The sequence below is a fragment of the Hypanus sabinus genome, chromosome 12, assembly GCF_030144855.1.
Source record: "Hypanus sabinus isolate sHypSab1 chromosome 12, sHypSab1.hap1, whole genome shotgun sequence".
Classification (NCBI taxonomy): domain Eukaryota; kingdom Metazoa; phylum Chordata; class Chondrichthyes; order Myliobatiformes; family Dasyatidae; genus Hypanus; species Hypanus sabinus.
The window spans coordinates 80,989,306-81,005,548 of NC_082717.1; the positions used below are offsets into that span (position 1 = coordinate 80,989,306).

The 16,243-nt window shown below is 37.2% G+C and overlaps 1 protein-coding gene across 3 annotated transcripts in view; it reads right to left on the bottom strand.

The window, feature by feature from the left end:
* xrn2 (5'-3' exoribonuclease 2) overlaps positions 1-16,243 on the bottom strand; it is a 108,459-nt gene that overhangs the window by 65,518 nt on the left and 26,698 nt on the right. Inside the window, exons 10-16 of one of the 3 annotated variants that reach the window (XM_059986271.1) lie at positions 14,902-14,979; positions 14,677-14,810; positions 13,671-13,728; positions 13,475-13,582; positions 12,155-12,199; positions 5,623-5,667; positions 4,078-4,224 (exon numbers count right to left, since the gene is read on the bottom strand). In XM_059986271.1, the coding sequence (XP_059842254.1) occupies positions 4,078-4,224; positions 5,623-5,667; positions 12,155-12,199; positions 13,475-13,582; positions 13,671-13,728; positions 14,677-14,810; positions 14,902-14,979 (615 nt within the window). The remainder of the gene's footprint in view (positions 1-4,077; positions 4,225-5,622; positions 5,668-12,154; positions 12,200-13,474; positions 13,583-13,670; positions 13,729-14,676; positions 14,811-14,901; positions 14,980-16,243) is intronic. The other 2 variants (XM_059986272.1, XM_059986273.1) reach the window with 2 other exon arrangements.

Genomic DNA, 16,243 nt, shown 5'->3' on the forward strand with positions numbered 1-16,243 from the left:
TCTAACTATTTGTATGAAATTTTGACTAAATGGAACAGCCGGTAGAATTGGTCCAATATGTATTGGTCCCAATGTGTCGCAATTAACCGGAAGTGAATGAGATATGGTGCGTGTAAAGAAAGAAGGGAAAAAAAATTGAAAATTTGGGCTTTAAGCTGTTAATTTAAAAAAATCGTCAGATTTCAAAATTTCACCTACACTGAACCTCTGGTTAAGAATTCAGACATTGGGATTATGTTTGCTGTAAGCAACACAAAACTGTTTTGCCCACCAATTAGTTTTTTTTTACTAGACTACAAAGGAAGCTTGGAATACAAAAATTAGAAGAGAAACAAATGCATCATCTACAACTATAGCAACAAGGTCAGTGAAATACTTAAGAGCCAGGATATTTTTTTTAAATGCAGTCAAGATCAATAATGATCAGAATGTCAATAAAAACTATTTTTGGCACATAAAGGGCGGGAATGGAAAGAAATGAGATGTGAAGGCTGTAATCTATTTAAACAAATATGCATTTGAACTAATAACATGGTTAAAAACCATCACACTGAAGACTTTCAACTGCTTGGATTTACCAATCCAGTATTAGAATCAACATCTTTTACTGGGTTTCTTTAAAAGAGCTGAGCAAAGCTCAGTAACCTTGCAAGAAGAACACATCAGGATGAAGCGCAGCAGGAAGAAATTGCATGAGAATACTCTACTAAGAAAACATACAATAAAGTTTAAAATTTAAGGACACACTAAATAAAAATCTGAAAACAGCAAATAACATCACCCTTTATGTGGATTGTTCTAAAATTTTAAGATTTTACACAGGATTTCCCAGAGGTAAAAATATACAATAAAAACAGAAAATGCTGGAAATACTCAGCAGTTCGAGCAGCATTTGTGAAAAGAGCAACATAATAAATATTTCAGTTCAAAGATTTTTCAGAGTTGGGAAAGTGAGAAAACAAGTTAGTTTTAAGTTGAAGTGGATGGGAATGGATGGATAGGACAAAGGGGAAACTTCTGATTAGAGCAAGCAAGAACCTTAGAGTTCTTTGGTTAATAGATTAGTGAATGGTATTGGAGAAAAAGAAAGAATTCTGATCTCATTTCTTCACACCTTCCCTTCATAGCCACTAGTCTCATATCTCTCAATCAAAGCCCAAGTTCCATAGGCAATATTATCTAAACGTCTCGTTATTTCAGCCTATTCTTGTCCATTATCTGTTCTCCACAATCCAATCCCTATCCTGAAATTTCTGATGTTTCCAATGTCTTCTAATACTATCTCATCTTCACCATGAAGATTAAACAATCAGCACCTCCTGAGGTGCTTTCTTAAACAAGATCTCCCCCACCAACACATTCATTTGAAAGATGAAATTTGGACTGTTACTCTTTCAATTCAATGCACCTTCTCTAGGTCAAATATTTATCTATGGTAACTCCCATAGCTGTCCCAGGTCTCATCCTTTAACTCCTTTTCCAGTGAACTGAATTTAGTGATGCTGCTTCGTGCATTCACATATAACTTGAACATTTCATTACTTTTGCTCTCACCATCACATGGCCCATCTCTGAGACTTCCCTTTCTAAATTTCTCTGTTGTCATCTTAAGGGATAGCAACCAACACCCATTGAAGACTACAGCTCCCTACTCCCATCACAGTTAACTACATGATACAATACCATAAGCTATAGGTGCATTTGGCCTATTGAGTCTGCGCTGCCATTTCTTCATAGCTGTTCCATTTTCTCTCAGCCACAATCGCCTACCTGCCCCTGTTTTTGAGAAACTGCTTTGAAAATGCTCCAGTTTCAGCACATCCTTTCTAAAATAAGGGGCTCAGAACTACTCAATACTTCAAGTGAGGCTTCACCAGTGCTTCTAAAGTCTGAATATTACATCCTTGCTTTTATATTATCGTCCTCTTGAAATGAATGCTAACATCGCATTTGCCTTCCTCACTACAGACTCAACCTGCAAATTAACCTTTAAGGAATACTGCAAAAGGACTCCCAAGTCTCTTTGTGCCTCAGATTTTGTTTTCTCTCCCTATTTAAGAAAATAGTCAACCCTTTCATTTCTTCTACTAAAGTGCATGTCCAAACACTTCCCAACACTGTATTCCATCTGCCACTTCCTTGCCAATTCTAACCTAAGTCCTTCTGTAGCCTCTATTCCCTCAAAATTACCTGCCCTTCTACCTATCTTCATATTATCCACAAATTTTGCAACAAAACCATCATCCAAATCATTGACATATAACTTAAAAAGAATCAATCCCAACACAGACCCCTGTGGAACACCACTATTCCCTGGCAGCCAACCAAGAAAGGCTCCCTTTACTCTCTTTGCTTCTTGCCAATCAGCCACTGCTTTATTCATGCTAGAATCTTTCCTGTAATACCACGGGCTCACAGATTGATAAGCAGCCTCATGTGTGGCACCTTGTCAAAAGCTTTCTGAAATTCCAAGTACACATCATCAACCAATTCTCCTTTATATATCCTGCATTTTTATTTACTCAAAACATTCTAACAGACTTGACAGGCAAGATTTTCCCTTGAGAAAACCATGCTGACTATAGCCTATTTTATCATGTGACTTCAAGTACCCTAAGACCTCATCCTTAATAATCAACTCCAACACCTTTGAAACCACTGAGGTCAGACCAACTGGTCTATAATTTCCTTTCTTCTGCCTCTCCCCCTTCTTGAAGAGTGGAATGACACTTGCAGTTTTCCAGTCTTCCAGAACTATTCCAGAATTTTATGATTCTTGAAAGATCATTGCTAATGCCTCCAGAACCTCTTCAGCCACCTCTTTCAGAACTCTATAGGGTGTGCACCATCTAGTTCAGGTGACTTATCTATCTTCAGACCTTTCAAGTTTTCCAAGAACCTTCTCCCTAGTGATGGTAATGATACTTACTCCTGCCTGCAATTGGGGTCCATTCCATTCTCCTGAGTCCTCTAGCACCTATTCAGTGACAGGGTTTTATACATAAGCAACTCTGAGGTGAATTCCCATGTTCACCAGTTTCTAGCTATCAAAAATAACAGAAGCCCTCAACTGCATCTCCTCTATTACCCACACCTCACAGAGCCATCTCCTCTGTCTTAAGTATTTTGGATAACTTTTGCTGCTCACCTTCCACTTAGCAGCCTCTGCAGTCAGTGGATCATCCTTTACAACATTTACCTGGCTCTACAGAGTCCAGCACCAGACAACCCTTCCAAGTCTCCTTGCAGCATTCTGAAAGTGTTTTGTCCTTTGCCAGCCCAATCTCCACTAACCACTCTTCTCCTCACAGTACTTTCCTATGCAACCATCGAAAGTACATCAGCTCTTTTATCTTATCCTTTCTACCATCCAGGGCTCTTAACAGTTTATTCAGACTTATTTCTGCTAATGTTGTGAATTGCATTTGGTGCTCAGTGTAGTCACTTCCATAGAGAAGAAACCAAATATAACTGGGCGACCATTGTCAAACAATTCCATTCAGTCTAGAGCTTTCAGTTGCCCACACTTTAACATCACTCACATTTTCACCTTTCTGAACCATTCTGCACTTTCACCTTAGCTGTATGATAACCCAGCTCTTGTTCTTTTTTCTCTCCCACTGGTGCTCCCCAACATGCTGGCAATTTTCTATAATTCTGACCCCTATGTCAGTTTTTATATGCCTGTGTTTGCAACCTCGATCCAGACTACTCATCTTGTTGATACATCAACTCAGAACACCTGTTCAGCATTTTCTGTTTTTATTCCAGATTCCCAGCATCTGCAGATTTTTGAGTTTCAAGTAAATTTTGTATGTTGGATTAACCCATTGAAAAGTAGTAACTTTTTCTCTTTTTTAAAAAAATATTTTGCGAACTAACAGGACAAATTCAACACTAAGCTACCTCCCTAATTCAGCTCACAAGAGTCGTACAAGAACTTCAGCAACTTAGAAAATAATTCACTCTTCTGATGTAAAGGCCATTTCCTTAATTGGTAACAAATTTCACATGAACATCTGATCATCATGCAAATTTTCTTTTTGCTTTTGTTCCTAAAGCCTATCATAATCTCACCCTATTTTGTTGATCTTTACTCTGTACTCTCATTTCATAAGCTGTCTGCCTTGGACTCTGAATGGCCTCTGGTTTACTTCCACCACTTCGCTGGCCCAAAGGTTGTGGAGCAAGCTGTCCACCTGGAATAAAGGATGGTGCATCGGTCTGATGAAAAGAAAAAAAAGTCACAGATACAGCATTAAAAAAATGAAAATACAAGAAACCAATAATCAACACAATTTCAAGATAGATGAACGGAATGCAACAGAATCACAAAGCACAAATTTCCACGTCTTACTTTCCCCAAAAAATATGCAAGTTGGAGTTCAGAGGGACAGACAGATTAGATCAATATCACCTAACAGAAACAGCAATCTTATCCTAACATCTTAGATTAAACAAACCTATGATTTTTTTTTAATAAAAACGTATCCTGCATCAACAGTTATCTATAGATACCAAAATATTTTATGGAACCATATTTCATTATTAAATACAAGTTACATTACACTTCTTAAAACTTGCTTTTCTGAACGAAAAGTCAAAGTCTGTATACACGATTGGTTACTCATCTCTTTGAGACATTGTGAAAGATGCAAAAGAAATTACATAAACACAAATCTTTCTGATATTCTTTGTACAAATATGGGTTTTAGATTATTTTATAAAACTTTAATTTTTAGTTTTATAGTTAACAATTTCACTTTCATGCAAGTGTGGCATTGGTAAATTTGGACCTTAGAAATGTTTAGTTTGAACAATGCTTCTTAATGACAATCTGCACAACACTGAATCAGAGTGAACTGTTGCATTTTGAGAGTAAGGCCATTGACGGGGAGGGGGGAGAGAGAGAGAGAGAGAGAGAAGAAAGATAGTACTTAACTGAACTGCAATTTTTTTTAAAATATAAGCAATTATTCCAACAGTATTCAGAAAAATTACTAAGCCCTGACCAGCAATTCAGGAAATTAATGAAAATGTAAGATTTCAATATAAAACCATTCATATAAGTATTCACATTAAACTTCCTGCACAAACCCAAACATTTTCCTTGTACATCTGACAGCAATGACTTAACCCATTCTGGAGGTATAGTCACAAAGATTCCCATATCCAACCATGTGACAGATTGAAAGCTATATAGCTGATAACCATATTGAAAGCACTTTCTTTTCAATGCCAGAAGCTTCTGGAAAAATTATGCAACCTCCTTTACCCTAACAAGAGCTGTTTGCATCATGATGGAAACATATGCTTCATTAGAAGTACAGAACTTGTACAAGTAGTTCTATTATTTGCGATAAACAACTATTTTTTTGTTACACTAAGTCACTGCACAGTAAATTTCCAAGTATCTGACAAAATCAAGTAAAATTAAAGCATTCGAATAACCACAAAATATAATTCAATAGCAAGAGATACAAAGGCAAATAGCTTTCCCTGCAAGGAATTTTGCTGACACATTAAAAAAATGCCAAGAGGGTCCCAATTGTTTATCCTTACTGCATATCATCCCTTCTCACAAATGAAATTGTTGTTGGTTTAAAACCATTGTTTCCTCACCTGCCTCTTTTTCCTCTCCCTCTCAAATCCATCCAAAACGTTTCCCTTTAAGTATATTATTAAATATATTATTATCTTATTATTATTATTGTTATTATTATTATATCATTAACAGATATGACATGCACATTTCCATTTGTTATTTCAGTGAATCAGCCATATTTCCTGGATTCCTTGAATCCAAATATATACCCTTCTTTGCTGCCTTTCCATCCACACCCTTCATTTCCTACCAGCTTCAAAACATGCTTATAATGCATTCATGTTCACATTCAACTGTGCGCTGCTCCATTCTGAAAACTGTGGCTCTCAATAAACCCCTGAGAAAGTGGTTTAAATCTTTCCCAAAGGGTACCGATTCCAGATCTGGTGAAATCAATTTATCCAATATGTACACATTCACTTGCCCATAACCAGTCCCAACACCTCAGTAATTTATTCTTCTCACTCCTGCAGACATGTTCATTTGCAATATCTCCATCACTGGTATTCACTGAATAGTATCATCGGAACCCCACTGTAAAGGGGCAGGGCAGGGCGAAACAAAATGGAAACACCTACATAGATGGACCACAACACCATGAGAATGATGCACACTGATCTGGTGTAGGAATATGTCTTAAAACTAGAGCAGCAGTAATAAAGCAAATGATAGAGTAAATACTACAATAGTACTGAGGTAATTGACATAACTTATTACTCAATACAGAGTGCACAATTAATTGCACTTTTTTTGGAAGTTATTGGTGAAATTGTATTAAATGCTCAATCACACTGATCAAAAGCTATACTGTTAAAGTAGAAGTATAGAAAGACCAATGTTTTCTCCATCTTAGAAATTTATAAACATACACATTTCTCAAAACTGGCAATAATCTCACTGACAATAGTATTTACGCAGGATTTCCTGCTTTTTAAAAATATAATAGAGTCCTAAAATCCCCTAGGTGAAACAGGATTACATATTTCAAGTACGTCCAGGTTCAATATGTTTATATTTCAATCCCTGCAACTCCATTAATCTAGTACCCTAAGCTGTTGGCAGTGCCTCACTAGCAACTTTTCTGGATGATTGGATATTATTCTATTAATACCCAACATATTATCAATTCACTTTCTTTAGATGTAACACACGGTATAATAAACTTTCCAGTAGGCTTTCCACAAGTTTAAAGGGAGAGTGGGAACTAGCTATGTTGTGCCAGAAATCAAATTATCAGGATTTCTGAACAATGGTATAGTGGATTATGGAAGTCTATGCCTTGGAGATGCTCAAGTTACCTGGATGCAATATAAAAAGAACCTCAGCACATTGTGCCCCAAAATCATAAACAGTCTGAAAAAATATATGTTGATGAAATTGACATGGAAAAGTTGGCAATGTCTGTGGAGCCCATTCATCATTTTGAAAAATACTGTACAGGGTTTCAGAAACTTGAAAATAGTGTTAGATACTTTAAATGCCCAGAGGTGAATAAAACATTTTCACACTGAGTAAGTTATAGAAACACAAAACGAGTCAAACAGGAGGAAGAAATGAGTTTGAAGGGATGCAGCAACAGGCTGGGTAAATAATATGAAAATATAATTCATAAAGGATAAAGAACAAAGACTGATTTTCTCCTCCTGTGAAAACTATATTTTAAAAATAAAACTGAGTATTTAGACTAAATATCTCAAGTGAAACCAGAACACTAAAAAAGCTACCAATTAAACTAAACTGCAACAGAAGGAAAGCAGGGAACCACCTGGAAAGACGACCATTTCTGGACCACTCTCCTGCTCTAACATAACTGAGTTTTCCCAAATTAATAATGTGCATTATATTAACACTTCAAATGTAAATCAACTGAGTAATTGCTGATTGAGACCCAATGGAGGTATGGAATTTGGCTCTGAATCAGATTTTGTACCACTGACATCTGATGTGCTATCTGTTGTTTTATGGTAGCAGCAAAATGCAGACATAACTCCTCTATAAATCACAAAAATAAATAAAAAGTGCAAATAAAGATCAAGAATAATGAGGTCATGCTCATGGGCCACTCATAAATTCATAAATCTGATAGCAGAATCACTGAGTGCGGATCTACAGGCTTCAGTACCTCTTCCTTGACAGCAGTAATGAGAAGTGCACCCCGATGGTGGGAGTCCTTAATAATGGATACTGCATTTGTGACAGACCACCTCTTAAAGATATCTATGATCAAGGAAGGTCATGCCATTGGTGGAGCTGTCAGACTTTATAAACTTCTGCAGCCTCTTCTGATCCTGTACACTGGAGTCTCCATACCAAGCTGTGATGCAATCACTTAAAACACTCACCCCTCAATGAGGACTGGTGTGTGTTCTTTAAACTTCCCCTTCCTGAAGTCCAGAACCAGTCCCTTAGTTAATTCTAGACATAACCAGCCTCTTGAAGCACTTCACTGCATAGATGTGAGTACTACCAAACATTAGTTGTTGAGGAAGCTCAACTCACTCTTCTTGGGCACTGGAATGATTGCTGCCCCTTTGAATCAAGTGGGAAACTCTGACCACAGCAATGCGAGGTTGAAGATGCCCTTGAATACTTGATGTATCTATTAGCTTCCATACAGAGCCCATGCAGTAAGACAGTATCATGATCGCTCATGTGCTCGTAACATATGGCAATCTTTTAGTCCTTGCCCACAGTACATGCAAACTGTAAAAACAGAAGCCAAGCCCTGGAGAACTTGGGAATAAATGACTATCCCTGTGAAGTACAGGGCCTTGAAAAAGTATTCAGCTCCCATAACTATTTTCACATTTTGCTGTCTCATTTTCTAAATTTAAAATATATTGAAGTAGGATTTTTTGAGCTAATCTACAAAATATTGTTTATCATGGCAAATCAAAAGTTACAAAACCTGTCAACAATTCACAAAAAATTATAAACCAAAATTGTGAGGCTGAAAAAAATATTCATCTCCTTTGTAATCACTATGCTAACTGTACAATTACCTTCACAACTCACCCAATTTGTAGATGTAGAAAACTGGAGTATCACCTGAGTATACCTCTTCTCTCTGTATAACAGATTAAGGTGGCAAACGGAATGTGGCCTTCATTGCTAAAGGGATTGAATTCAAGAGCAGGAAGGTCATGCTGCAAATATACAGGGTACTGGTGAGACTGCACCTGGAGTACTGTGTGCAGCTATGATCCCCATACTTGAGGAAGGATATACTAGCTTTGGAGGCAGTGCAGAGGAGGTTCACCAGGTTGATTCCAGGGACGAAGGGGTTAACCTATGAGGAGAGACTGAGTTGCTTGGGAAGAGGGAATCTTATACAAACATACAAAATTTTGAAAGGGATAGATAAGATAGAAGCAGGGAAGTTGTTTCCATTGGTAGGTGAGACTAGAACTAGGGGACATTGCTTCAAGATTCAGGGGAGAAGATTTAGGATGGAGATGAGGAGAAACTCTCTTTCCCCAGAGAGTGGTGAATCTGTGGAATTCTCTACACAGGGAAGCAATTTAAGCCTCCTCACTAAATATATTTAAGAAACAATTAGATAGGTTTTTACATAGTAAGGGAATTAAGGGTTATGGGGAAAAGGCAGGTAGATGAAGCTGACTTTATGCACAGATTAGCCATGATCTTATTGAATGATGGGGTAGGCTCGATGGACCGGATGGTCTGCTCCTGCTCTTATTTCTTACGTTCTAATGTAAGGTTCAACAGTATAGTTTTTTCAGCAGACCAAACCAAAATAAAGACAAAAAAGCATTCAAGACAAGTCAAGGAAATAATAATAGAGCAGCACACATCTGTGGAAGGGTACAAGACCATCTTAAAGGTACTGAACATATCTCAGAGCCCAGTGCAGTCCATTGTGAAGAAGTGGGAAAATAAATGCAACCACAGCCACACTGCCCCTCTAAAGCTGGTTGCCACGGAAGAATGGCACTTGCAAGAGAAGCTACTCGGATACCAACAGTCACTCTGCATGAGCTGCACAAGTCAGTGGCTGCAACTGGAGATGAAGTTCATGGCCCCACAATCTCGAAGGCCTAGCACAAAAGTTATATTTACAGAAGAGTGGCAAAGAAGAAACTCTGGCTAAAAAAAGCACATCGTTGCCCATAAAGCCTTTGCATAGCATCACTTAGAAAATACTATAAAAGATGCAGAAGGTGGTCCTGTAGTTGGATGAGACTAAAGTGGAATTTTTAGGACTCAACTAAATGGTGTGTGTAGTATAAATATAATACTGCATATCAGCTAGGTAACATCATCCCTACTGCAAAGTATGATGGAGGTAGTTTCTGGCTATGGTGATGCTTTTCAGCAGCAGGAACCGGAAACCTAGTCAAGATTGATGAGAAGGCTACAGAGGGATCCCGGATAAAAACTTGCTAGCCTGTGCCAGAAAGCATAAGCTGGGGAGGAAGTTTGTCTTTCAGGACAACAACCCAATCCCACTGCCAGAGCAATCATGCAATGACTTAAAGAAAATTTATGCCCTCGAGTGACCCAGTCAGTCTTGACCTTAACCCGATCGAACTTCTCTTGGTAGACCTCAGAACTGCTGTCCAGTGCCACTCCCCAACTAATCTGGTACAGCTTGAGCAATTTTGCAAGGAGGAATAGGCAAATCTTGTTCCATCACATTCTGCAAAGTTGATAGTGACTTATCCAAAAAGACTACCGACTCTAACAGCTGTAAGAGGTGGTTCAACTAAGTGCCAAGCAAAGGTGGATGTTGACATTTCAAGTTTTTGAATTATTAGTTTTTCCATGTTTTTCAAAGTTCCCTATTTTTTGGGACTCTGCTGTGAAAAAAGGAACATGTAATAAATTTATCAGTTAAATTGATCAAAATTCCTGGTTGTAATACATATTTATATGAAGAAAGGGTTGTGGGCTGAATACTTTTACAAGGCATTCTACATTAAAGATGCACAAACCAAACCAAGCAATCTTTGTGCAGCCAGTCTTAGGCCAAAGAATAAAAAAACCTCTCAGTTTTTGAATCATGTTTTTCCCAAAATTATCAACTTCCAGACTAACCCACGATAATCCCATTAGATTACAAACATGGTTTTTGCAACTCTACCGATGTTACAACATTAGAAGAAAACTTGGTGCCTCCCGAATATAAACTGCTAAATTTCACCTGTACAGACACTTATGAGAAGCTCTCACCAGACCGCACAACAAAGCAACTGGAGTTTAATATTTTTGAAACATTGGGGTTTCATTGGAATATTATTGAGGAAAACAATGAAATAGTGGGGAAGAGTTGGATTCAGCCTAAGCAGACAATTGAGATGTGGCAGGGTTCAGGCAATGGACTTCTCAAAATGATCAGAAGGTCATGGATATCTCCAAGGTGATCACACCAGAGGAGATTGCATTAACCCAAGGTGTAAAGTAATGAGAAATTTGGAAAGACAGAAGAAAAGCTTCCAATAGAACCATTTTTTTAAAAACTGGGTCAGCAAACTATAGTTTAACAAGTGCATCAGGGTTTGGGTGGATTAGTGTGTGGATTCTTTTTGGATGACCTCAGGTTCATGGTGGACAGAATAAGACCAGCTAAGATTGCACTGGAAGAGTCAAGTTTAGAGTTGAAAGAGGTCAGAGAGGCAGAGCCCAAAATACATCTTAGCATTATTCATAATACTATGCTGGCTCAATTTCAGACATTTGCCAAATAAAGGGATGGTGAGGTAGAGCTGGATGTCATCAGCAAGTGTGTGGGAAACATGGCTGTTATTTATAATTAGGTTGCCAAGTGGTAGCATGGAGACTTTTTTGTATAATGTAAGAGGGAGAGAACAAACAAGTAGAAAGTTAAATAATAAGTTAAAAGAATGAAATATAGTCAAAGAAAGGAATAGGAGCCAGATCAGGGTACAATGTGATGTATATTCCCCCGTAAAAGTCTGGCTGGAGCAAGACATAGGCTGATAAGCTGGAAGGTAAGAGGGGCTAATATTTCACTCAACAGCCTAGTTTCCACTAATGTCATGACTCCAACACAACCATCCACAATAATGGCATGAATTTCAAAAGTCTCATAAGTTCACTATAGAGTGAAGTCCCAATGGTCAGCATGACACTGGGCGAGTTCTATTGGAACAGATTACTACAATTATCCTTCAGATTATGTGGTGTTTGGTGAGGCAAGTGGGGATCATGAACAAACAAATTATGAGCGCACTCTGCAAGCTTGCTCCACCATTTAATATGATCACAGTCCAAATTCCTGCCCATCCTCAATAACTTATAACTTCTTGTTTATTGAGACTCCAGCTACCTCTGCCTTGAAGAATTCTTAAAAACTTATAACCCTCTGAGGGGAAAAAAAATCAAATGTTAAGCAAATGATGGACATATTTGGATGTTTTCAATATATCCAATCAAAATTAAAACATCTATTATCAGCAATTCTGAGAAACCTTTAGCCATTCAAATCTATGTTTTCTGAGATCTTATTAATCTTCTAGAAATCCAAAATGTAAAGTACTTCTGTGACAAAATCTGGAAGTGACTTACTTTCATCCTTTTGTTCTTTTCCTTCTGCCTTTTTCTGAATGACACCTGCAAAAAGATTTACATTTTTAACACTCAAAAGTTCAACGGCTCTAATTTTATTATGAAAGTACAAATACATCACCATATTCAACCCTGAAATTCATTTTCTTGTGGGCACACTCAGTAAATCTATAGAATAGTAACTGTAACAGGATCAATGAAAGATAAATTGAAGTGCAGAAGACAACAAACTGTGCAAATGTAGATAAAAAATAAATAGCAATAAATAACAGGAATATGAGATAATGAGAAAGAGTTCTTAAAGTAAGATCATTGGTTGTGGGAACATTTCAACGATAGAGCAAGTGAGTGCAGTTAATTCAAGAGGCTGGTAACTGAGTAGTACTGTAACTGTTCTTGAACCTGGTGATGCAATCCTTGTACCTTCTACCTGATGGTTAATGACAGCAACAAGAGAACATAACCTGGGTGGCGGGGATCTCTGTTGATGGATGGATGCTGCTTTCCTACGAAAGCATTTCATATAGATGTGCTCAATAGTTGATTTGGCCCAGTACCCATGATATACTGGGCCAAATCCACTACCTTCTGCAGGATTTTCTGTTCAAAACCATTAGAATTTCAATGCCAGGCCATGATGCAGCCTGTCCATATACTCTCCACTACACATTTAGTTTGTCAAAGTTTCAGATGGCATAGTGAATCTCTGCAGCTGATTTAAAAACAGCTATTTAATGAAGTTTAATTCTTCCAAACCTTCTTTGCCCTATAATTTGCATTTGAATTCAAAATGTGTTCACACCAGAATGGCCTAAATCCAGAAAAGCGAACAAAGGAACCTAGACTTGTACCTGTTCAAGCCTTGACATTCAATTTACACTCAAATTTAGTAACAATGATGCAGCCAATAATATTACATGAATCGACCCACACACACAAAATGATGGAGCAACTCAGCAGGCCTGGCATAATCTAGGAAAAAGTACAGTCGACTGTACTGTTTTCCTAGATACTGCCTGGTCTGCTAAGTTCCTCCAGCATTTTGTGTGTCGCTCAGATTTCCACCATCTGCAGATTGTCTCTTGTTTGTGACATAAATCCACCACTGCAATTACACCCATTAAAAACCTTACTTCATTTAGATTTTCTAACATTTGATTGGTAACATGTATTTACTGCTCAATTCTATGCCAGAATATCAGAATAATTTCTACCATATACAGTAGTTAGGTTGGCTATAAATTGTGATTTTACTGTAGATACAACTATTAAATATCATATCTTAACATATAATAAATTTCAAAACTTGAGACGACCTACATCATCCTCTCTTCTCTTCTTAAAAATGTTATCCTCAGCCTCTCCAACTGCAGTCATAATCATCTGAACTCGTTCCAAATTTACGTAACCATTCTCTGTAAGATAGCCCTGAAAGGAAGATAAATCTTTGAATTTTATCTGATTTTTGTTTTTGGAATGAAATACACTGTTTATCAACACTTTTGTTTTTACTTACTCCAGTCTTGTGCACTACATTCTTGTAAATGCCAACCAGTCGATCAATCGCACCTTCCCTAAGTAGTAAGTAGAGTACCCAGTTCAGTTTCAAGAACAAGTTGCTAAAGAGCAAGATGTTAGCTACTGGATCTGAACTCTGATTACAAAACTGTTGCATTTCCAAAATTTTGTCCCACTCTGTAAATCAATGCAATCCATGAAATACTCAAGTGTTCACAGTGCATGGAAATGTTGCTCTAGAGCATTTTTCATTTAAATATGAAGAACAGATTTCAATGTGACTGCAGTATTCATGGATCCCACATACTAACTGAATTTGCAACACTTCAACATTAATTGCAAAAGAAAATGTCAGTTCATTCATATTATTCACAAGACTATTATTAACATTAGCCCTCCCCACAACATGCTGCCATCAATTTGAAATTAACAATCAAAGAAAACTCGTCAACTCTGCACAAAGTACATTGCCGTTCCTCTGGTTAACTCAGAGCAGAGCATGCAAATTTCTCATCTTACAGATGGGAGCATGATTAAAATTTTGGTATATCCCCAGGACTTAGAAAATCTCAAAGCAAAATGGTGAGCAGAGAATCATAGCTCAGGCAGGTTTGTGCTTTTAAAAGCACTAGTTTTTGGCCAAAGCTTTTGGTCTCCAACTGTGGCTTCCCATTGATGCTATAAATCAGTAACCCTACATCATAAATTTAAAATGAGGACCTTCTGTTTTAAATAATTTACTGAATTTATTGTTGCTTCAAATATTGGCAATGGCCAGAAAGAGTAACATTTGCAACCTATTGCTTATTGCCCTTGAGTACATGGTGGAAGACTATCATCTTAAAATGCCATAACCTTTCTGCTGAAGGTGATCCTACCATCCTCTTGGATCTCCAGGATCTAGATGTACTTGTTGTGTTTCCCTTCCTGGTTGCTGGGGATTATTTATAACCGATTTCAACAGCAAAACAGACACAAGATATTCCATACTTAAATCAGCATACCTAATTTCCAGGGAGGGCAGATGAGGCAGGAAATCATTTCCCACAAAGAAGCACATAAATACCCAGTCATCAATGCTCCTCTCAAAGTCGAATGGAAAGGGCAGGCTTGCCATCGTCAATTCTCTTTCCAAGTACTGGTAATTCAAAATAAAAATAAAAAATCACTGTGCCATATACCAAACGTCAAATACTTTAACAGTTTAAATAATTCTTGAATTAACTTACCTCACGCAATACAGTTAATCGGATAAATATGAACTCAACTTCTGAACCAGAAGGAGCACTGCCTGCAAACTGATCAAACTGAGGAGAAACAAATGAAAACATGTTGAAACTAATTCAAAAAAATTCTCCAGTAAAGACCAAGGTTATTTCAACTATTTTTACTCCATCCACTAGAAGACTGCCAAGTGCAAACTGCTGATCTCTCAGGCTTGCTCTCTCTCACATCTTGGATTTTCTTTGGCATCTATGGTCTCAAACTTTGGGCTATTAAGAATCCCTTGAGGGAAAGTAGAATTCAGTTCAATGCTCTGCAATCAATTTGACATTTTGCCCATCTGTAGAGGTCTTCAAGATGCTTCATAGGATGTTATATCAAAGACAGTTTTATGTAGTTTCACATTTTAGCATGAATTTTATGGCCCAACTGTCCTTTACTATGATTTGCAGCAAATAATACAATTAGACTATAAAGAAATGCATCTTTTGAAATATAATTTTACAATAAATACTGCAACAAATTCATAGCCAAATAGACTAAGTACAGTCCGCTTCTTTCTTAAATACAGTTCTTTGACCTTTCAGGGATAGCAGAGTTCTTCAAACTGCTAAATTGAGCACAATTCTGAGAAAACCTATTGTATGTGCTCAAATTGTATGTTCAAAAACCAGCTGAAACTCACAAAAATTGTTGGATAAAGGGGGAAATTAAAATTAAACTAAAAACAATTAACATCACTAAAAATAGCAACGGAGGCTTATAAATATCCTGCACCCTGTGTTCAAAATGGACAAGAGAAATGGTGGTTGCATTAAATGTAATCTTCCAAAGTTTCCAAAATTCTGAAAAGATCCCAGTGGATTGAAAAACAACAAACTTAACACTGATGTTCAAGGAGTGGGGAAAAAAAAAAGGAAATTACAGCCAAATAGTTTAACAAGAATAAACAATACCAAGGAAGTTATAACACAAAGCTTTTACAAAAGACAAATAATGCTATCCTATATTTATTAGTGCTCTTTGAAGCCAATATGTAATGGATGTAATACATCCGATTTCCAAAAAGAGCCATGAGAAACCACAGAAAAAGTCTCATGAGGCAGCGTGTAATACGAATATGAAGAGAGAATTTGTTAATATACAAACAATAGAGTATGGTTAGAAAGATCATTTTCAGATATGCAAGCTCATGAAATTTCAAGGATCAGTTTTTAAAATTGATATTCATAAATTGGATAGAATGAAATGCATCCATACTTGCTGACAATACAAACACAGAAATGGAAATCTATGAGAACAGCAAGGACCAGCAAAACAATATGAATACAAGTTACAGCAAGGAAG